Below are 7,519 nucleotides of genomic sequence, written 5' to 3'. Positions count from 1 at the left end.
TAGGTGTGGTGCTGAGGGACATGGTTTAGGAACCCTGCCACTGCAAGGTGAACGGTTGGACTCAAAGATCTTAAAGGTGTCTTCCAACAAGATGATAACGAGTCTGTGATAAGAGGCATATAGGAATACATACATATAAGAGGCATACAATATTACCACTTGTCACAGAGAGAGTATTTATATTGAAAAGAAAGATCTTTTCCTACATTCTTTGAGAAGGAATGAAGAAAAAACTATCTTTTTGCACAAATGTATATTCTGCACATTCCTTAGTCCACAATGAACAGAATCATGAGCACTATTAGCAATTTTGTTACAATTACAATATAATATAATAACATTGCTATAATATATAATAATAATGACTATGAGTAATACTAAATTAGTTATATACTTTTCTACAACCTTTTATTCTAGAATAGATGTAAGCTGGTTAAAATTAATTACAAACAATAAACCAGATTCCTAACCAAATAGCACTCCTACCAGCTGGAATTAAGAATCCTAGTAATTCTACTGTTGTTTTCTTCTTCCGACTCCGAATGCTTCAGATTGTCCTTGCAGGATACAAAATTATTCTTCATGAAGTTTTGGTAGAACCTTTCTTCTGAACTGCAACGTTTTTTCCAGGTGGAGAGATTGGTCTGACACCTTTCACGGAGATCTTAACCTTTGTTGTCTCTGATGCTGAGGCTGGCCTAGATGTTAAAGACTGCTGTTATGATGGACCTCTTCCTCCTCCAGTTCCGCTTCATGATCCATTTCCAGTATATGACCTTAACATCACTGTACTTCCAGTGGACAATCAGCCTCCATCAATTGCAACTGGTGAAAGCTCCTCTCACTGTAGCATTCTACTGTGGGCTGTGCAGCACTGTAACGGCTAAGGACTCAGTGTGTTTGTTAGTTTCTCAGCATTAGAAAGAGTCAGTTAACATCAGCATAAAATAGTTTTGGACCAGAATTTCTGTCAATATTTTTTTCTTTTGTTAGTACAGTGCAACTACTAAATTCAGCTGCAGCTTGTGGCTGTTCAGCTGCATGTTTAAATCATGTGGTTAGAAACAAGAGCGCTCAGATCTGCTCCCTTTCATCTATACATGTTCATTGCTGCATATGTAAGCTATGTCTGGGCAAAAGCAATCAATATCTTGTCCTTGAACTGAACTTAGGTAGTGAACAATTGTCAGGTTTATAAAATGCAAAAACGTGAGTATCTATATACCTCTGCTTGTAAAGTATTCAAGAGAAATTTAGACTCTGGCCCTTATATGAAAGGAGAGAATCTTTTATTACCTACTTATGAGTCTGTTAGTGAATTTTGAAGACAAATTTAGGCTATATATATAATGAAACAAATGAATAGATGTGAAGCCACAATTTCACTAGTACTCTTCAGGATTGAAAATACTCAATTAAAATGGAATTAGTGTTGGTCATAGTAAATTTAGTCAAACAACAGCCCACTATGTGAGATTTCCATTGAATTCCTGAGCTTTGGATGAGGTCTATAGTATACTTATTAAAGGTATGCTTTCTGTCTTTTTCAGTGTCATTTGTTTGTAAGCATCATGTATATGTTATACATCTTGGAGAACATTTAAGCATATGTATGAGTAGTTTTGTAATTTGCAGGCTCTCATCCAAGTAATGTTCTGGAAATGAAACATTGCCCCAGCAGGGAAATTAAGTAGTGATGCATGAAAAATTGTTCATTATGCGCAATTTGTAACAGCTCTCATGTAATTAATGCTCCTACAAACAGAAGTACCAACTGATTTTGAGCAGCACATAAACCATACCTAATAACTTACCAGTAAAATAATTTCATGATCTCCTTCCTCTCTACTTAAATGATGGCGTGAGCAGAGAAAAAAACCCTAGAGCAAAACTCCTCAGTATCTCAGTATTTGTTGTCTTTTCCCCCTTGGTTATTATTCCCATTCTTGTGATCAAAAACAATGGTAAAAAGGGATGAATATGCAATAATGCTTATCATATTGTTTGTGTGCAGGTGCAAGGTTTGTGGTAGAGGAGGGCTCAGCAGCAGCCCTTACCACCAACCATTTGTTTGCCACTGATCCTGACACCACTGCAGATGACTTAGAGTTTGTCTTGGTTTCTCCTCCCCAGTTTGGTTACATTGAAAATATACTGCCTTCTCCTGGGTTTGAGAAGAGCAACATTGGCATAAGTATAGGTAAGCAAGTCTTAACCACATGTGGTAATCAAGCAGACGAAATACAGAGGACTTGTGGACTTGTGGAGGGCTGTGTGGTGGGCTCTGGTGAGGTGCGTGCATTACCTGAGGGCTTACTGGGGGAGAAAGGTGCTGGCAAACGAAGAGCAGTGGGACTATGTGGGAGGATTTCAAAGAGAGACTGTGTCCTGGGTTCAAGACTGCAGCTCTGCAAACGTGAAGGATTGTCACTGGAAGTAAACAAGCCAATCCTCGTTTTATGCATTCCAGCTGCAATATATTACAAGTGCAGATATGATTCACCAATCTCTCTCTCTCTACCTTTCCCTTCACTGTCCCGTGCAAGGCTTCCCTTCACTTATAATTCTGTCAATTAAATGCCGTAGCTGAGAATTTTAAAGCCTGTGTTGCCGGCTTTTCAAATATTTCCAAGCCAAAGTTACAAAACTGACAGACTTGGCCTTTCTCCCTTTTCCACCTTCAGACATTGTAAGGCAGTTTCATCCTCAACAGAACAGATTGTGACATGCTCTGTAATGCCACCAGCTACTACCAGTGTCTCCAGTTGGACACCCAAACTGGCTGAGCCTGTTGGTCCCTTTTACTCTTCTATCAGTCAGATAACAATCAACATGATTACTTAGATGTCAGATCTTTTCCCACCTCTTATTTGGGTCTTTTTATTTGGGCTTCATTCTGCAGACTGAACTGAGAAGTTTGAAGTTGCAGAGTCTCACAACAAGCAGAAGGATGCATTTTGTTTCAGAGGAAGGGCATGTGTCCTGTGGTAATGTGCAGTGTAACTTTTGGCCAAAACGTGACTGATAACTACAAAATCCAAGTTATTTGTTCTTTGAAGAAAGAGATAGTTTCATGTATTTTTATGAAATGTAAGACCAGAAGGCAGGAAAAGATTGTGCTAACTAACTAACTCATCATCTCTTTAAAATCTCTAGCTTCATTTCAGCTGAAGCACCTGAAAGCCCTGAACATAAACTATGTACAAGCCAGGCACATGCGAATGGAACCAACGGCAGATCACTTTGTACTTTATGTCACTGATGGGGTGCATTGCTCAGCAGAGACTCAGTTTTTCGTACTGATCAACCCAACCAATGATGAAGTCCCAGAATTCATAGCAAGGAATATTACCGTAAGGAATGAATTAAAATGCCTGTCACAGGATTATTTTATACCAGAAAACATTCTTTAATATAAACAAGAACATTGTTCTGAGACCTGCTCCGCTGAGTCTTTCCCTTACTTTGTGTAGTTCAACCTAGTTCAGAAAATAGCCCAGTTAAATCCCATGTAAACCTGTAAGACAGAGTTTCAGTGGGACCGGAGCAGTGCAGAGCTCTGTTTGGTAACTTGCATTTAAGTAAAAAAAGACTCAAATCTTTAAACTAATAAGCCATCTAGAAAGCAGAAGGATCTTTATGCTTCTGATTTCTCATGGGCTTTTATAACTTTTTGTAGAGTTTTTTAATGCTCCTGGCATAAATTGTCCCCTCTCTGAAGACTGCTTCTGATGTGAATAATAATTCTGTGACCGCCATGGTAGGGCAGAGTAAACTTATCTTACTGTGACATTAAAAGTGCATATAAGTGTAAAAATTTATACGCATCTGTATTTTTATATATATATTTATACATATTTGTGTATTTGAAGACTTTCTCCTCTGTGCATTCCCTAGCACTTAATATGAAGTTTACTTATGTTATAGCTTTTCTATTAATTGAGGCAGATAACAACTCCTTATCTCACCTTATCTTGCCATCACTATAATCATTTACTATTATATGGCTCTTAAACTTGTGGAAATAAATAGCTGGTTAAAAAGCTGGGAAACAGGTGGAAGAAACAAAGAGTTACACTCAAAATACCCTACTTAGGAAACCATGTTAAAAATCTATAATTTCTTTTTCTGTAAAAGAACTGGACATTTCTTTCTGTCACTTTCAGGTTCAAGAGGGGGAAATGAAAGAACTGGATCTCTCTGTTATCAATGCGATTGATCTGGATGTGCCTCAAGACCACTTGGTATTTGGGGTTGTGCAGAGGCCCTGGTACGGGTTCCTTATTAATGGAGTTCAAGGGAATGATATTCTACGATATAAACACTTAATCAACCACGATCATCACAGCCATGGGTTGCTTGTTCATGATTTTTCCATGGAGCTACTGAAGAATGGTAGGTGCAGCATTCTTCTGACATCAATTTTTGGTTCCTCTAATGAGGCAAGGTGGCACAGAAATATTCATGACTTATTTTTTTAACTTGCCTTATGTGTATTTCCAACACAATGTTTAGGAATATAAGGTAACGTATTTAAAGATAATGTTGCTTATTGATTTTAGGATCAATAAAATCACTCTGTCAATAAAATCACCTTGAGAGGCCTACATATCAGAAAGGGTATTAATATGACTAGGGGGCCATCTGCCCTGAAATAATAAAGTGAATATTGCAACATATCAGCAAACAGATTTCAAAATACTTTACAGTACCTAGAACAGAGACAGAGACTCATTTAAAAACACATTAAATGGTCATGGGTTAAATGTCTCTAAATGGTCACAGAATCACAGAACCATAGAATCGTAGAATAGTTTGGGTTGGAAGACACCTTTAAGGATCACCTAGTCCAATTCCCCTGCCATGGGTGGGGATATTTTTCATACACAAGGTTGCTGAATGCCCCATTCAACCTGATCTTGAACTCTTCCAGGGATGGGTCATCCACATGGGCAACCTATGTCAATATCTCACCATCCTTGCTGTAAAACGTCTTTTCCTTATGTCCGATCTAAACCTACCTTCTTTCCTTACCCCTTGTCCTGTCACTACAGTCGCTGGTAAAAAGTCTGTCTCCATCTTTCCTGTAATCCTCCTTGATCTTTTGAAAGGCTGCAATATATACCTTCATCGTACCATCACATACGTGTAGCTTAACATGATCAGTTAACCAGCTTTGAAGCAGCGAAGTTCTTTCAAGTACATATAATCAAAACACTGCTAAGAATATGGTGGATTCTTCCAGACTGTGGCCATTTGGTGAAATATGGCATCTATCGATATAAAGACGGACAAGAATTCAGTCCTGCCACTTGGGTTGCTCTTCAGTCCTTATAAAACAAGGAAATATTTATCTTGTCTCTGGTTGTCCAATGTGAACCTTCAGAAATATGTCTCCACCCTAAATTCCTCAGCCTTCCCAAGTCCTGCTTTTGACTTTTCCACTTGCTTCAGTTTTCTCTTTTCTTGTCCCCAATGGTGACCAAGACACATCCAGCCCAAATCTTCTGATTGTCCATAGTCATAGCCCCAAGACCAGCTGCCAGCCCGAAGGCCAACTGCTAGCCCTAAGGCTGGCTGCCAGCCCCCAGGCCAGCTGCCCTCTCCAAGGCTTGTTTAAAGCTCCTTGAGGATTAAAGGGTCAGAAATTTGTTGCCCGATAGTCTACTACTCTCAGTGGTCACTGTTAAAATTAATTGGAATGAGGAGAGGAGAACTGTGCTTCTTTCAGACAAACAGAGACCCTTTTGTGAAAGGAGTGAATCCTTACTCAGGTCAGGCTGAGTCAATAGTATGTTGTGAGATTAATGAACAGCAGTGGCTCGCAAAGCTCATCTTCTTGTAGCTGAAACAAGCTTGGTGTGACCAGGGCATGTGGGGAGGGATGGTGAAAGAAGAGTGGTGGAAGCAGAGTGAAACGATGTAAAAGATCTTGCAGGATTCAGATTTATTTGTTTTTTCCATTCCTCTCTCTCTCTCCCTCCCTCTCTCTTCTCTTTCTTCCCTCTGCCCTCTGCACAGGAATGAAGTTGATGTACATGCATGACAATTCGGAAAACCTCACTGACAGCTTTAAAATCCAGCTATCAGATGGAAAACATAAAGTCCTCAGAACCATTTCAGTAAAGGTCATTCCGGTTAATGATGAGAAACCAGTGCTGAGCAAGTAAGCCACATGTTCCTATCTCTAACAGAGGGATGAGTTCAGACAAACCCATCCAAAAAAAATCAAAACAGCAAATTGGTGACTGATGGGGAAAGGATACCTCTCCCCAGACTAACGTCACTACAGGTGTTTCCATGTGGGTCTATATCGGCCTGTTTAAAAAACACATTTTTAGAAAAAGAAGGATATGCTTTAATGCTGCTCAATATCTAAAGAATAGAGGGGGGAAAAGGGGGAGGGACATGCTTATTTTGTTTTTCACAGCTTACTTCAAGATGTTTGCCAGAGAGCCTTGATATTTGCATGCCACTGACCAAGATGGTATTGATTGCAGTTAACTTTGCTTTCCCTCTCCCTGGGGCAACTGCCTGTCTAGAACACCTCTTTGAAAGCAGCTCTGGATTTCATCATGAGAGAATTCATAGAGTTTATGTGTCCTTGCCTTACGGGGGAAAGCCTTTCAGCTTAATGATTCTCTTCTTTTTTATTACATAACTCTATTGCTCAGCCATAACTCGGCTCCTGAAAAGGTACATGCTAACCTCTCTTGTAGTTCAAAACTAGGCATCATAAATTAATTAGATGTGGCCAGAAACTGCCTGGCAGACCATTTGCAGATAGGCAGCTGGCTGTGAGACTGCCGAACCTCCTGGACATTTTAACAAGGAGCTTATCCTTTGGGATCCCCATATTTTAGCTGACGGCCTTTCACAGAGCATCACGGCCTTCGTCCTCCTGGCTGCTTTCCAGCCTCAGGCAGGCAGATGGGGGTATAGCCCCAAAACTCTTCAGTTACTGTTTGGATATGACTCACAGCTTAAACAGGCTGCCACTAAAGTGGGAATTTCCAAATATCCCTCAGGATATTTGGCCTACCTTCAGGTTAGACCTAAATTTGCTATTGCAGAGGATTTTAAATGTTTTGTTTACTGTGTAGAGCTTCCCGCATTACCAAATGTTGGTTTTATTCTTGAAAGATTATCAAGAACCACTTAATGTTAACAAGAGAGAAAGTCCATTTCTAGTTAGAATAAAGAGTGCCGTTTATGTATTCATATAATGTACTGATAATTATTGATAATTGTCTATTTGTTCCTTGCATGGTAAGGATTGATATGTCATTTTCCACTCTTTCTCTTTGAAGGAAGCTGATCTAGAAGTCAAGTGTTCTTATCTTTACCCAGCTGGATCTAGAAACTATTGCTGCCTTGTCTAGCAGTGTTAGTTTTCACCATTTGCCATTCCCGTGGTGAAGAGTAGCACATAGCAAGCCATCTACTTGCAAAATAGATATTTCATTATAAGAAGTTATTGCTTCTTAACTGTTACTCTTCCCCTGAGATGGAGTATGCT

The 7,519-nt window shown here is 39.5% G+C and overlaps 1 protein-coding gene across 1 annotated transcript in view; it reads left to right on the top strand.

The window, feature by feature from the left end:
* Positions 1–7,519, top strand: part of FREM1 (FRAS1 related extracellular matrix 1) — a gene marked incomplete at its 5' end in the record, with an annotated part of 47,835 nt that overhangs the window by 8,333 nt on the left and 31,983 nt on the right. Inside the window, 5 exons of the mRNA XM_010137047.1 lie at positions 631–828; positions 2,015–2,200; positions 3,157–3,353; positions 4,167–4,395; positions 6,022–6,166. Coding sequence (XP_010135349.1) covers positions 631–828; positions 2,015–2,200; positions 3,157–3,353; positions 4,167–4,395; positions 6,022–6,166 — 955 coding nt within the window. The remainder of the gene's footprint in view (positions 1–630; positions 829–2,014; positions 2,201–3,156; positions 3,354–4,166; positions 4,396–6,021; positions 6,167–7,519) is intronic.

The sequence above is a fragment of the Buceros rhinoceros genome, unplaced genomic scaffold, assembly GCF_000710305.1.
Source record: "Buceros rhinoceros silvestris isolate BGI_N320 unplaced genomic scaffold, ASM71030v1 scaffold2475, whole genome shotgun sequence".
Taxonomy (NCBI): domain Eukaryota; kingdom Metazoa; phylum Chordata; class Aves; order Bucerotiformes; family Bucerotidae; genus Buceros; species Buceros rhinoceros.
Note: the sequence above shows the minus strand (reverse complement) of the source record. Positions and strands in the feature narration are given on the sequence as shown.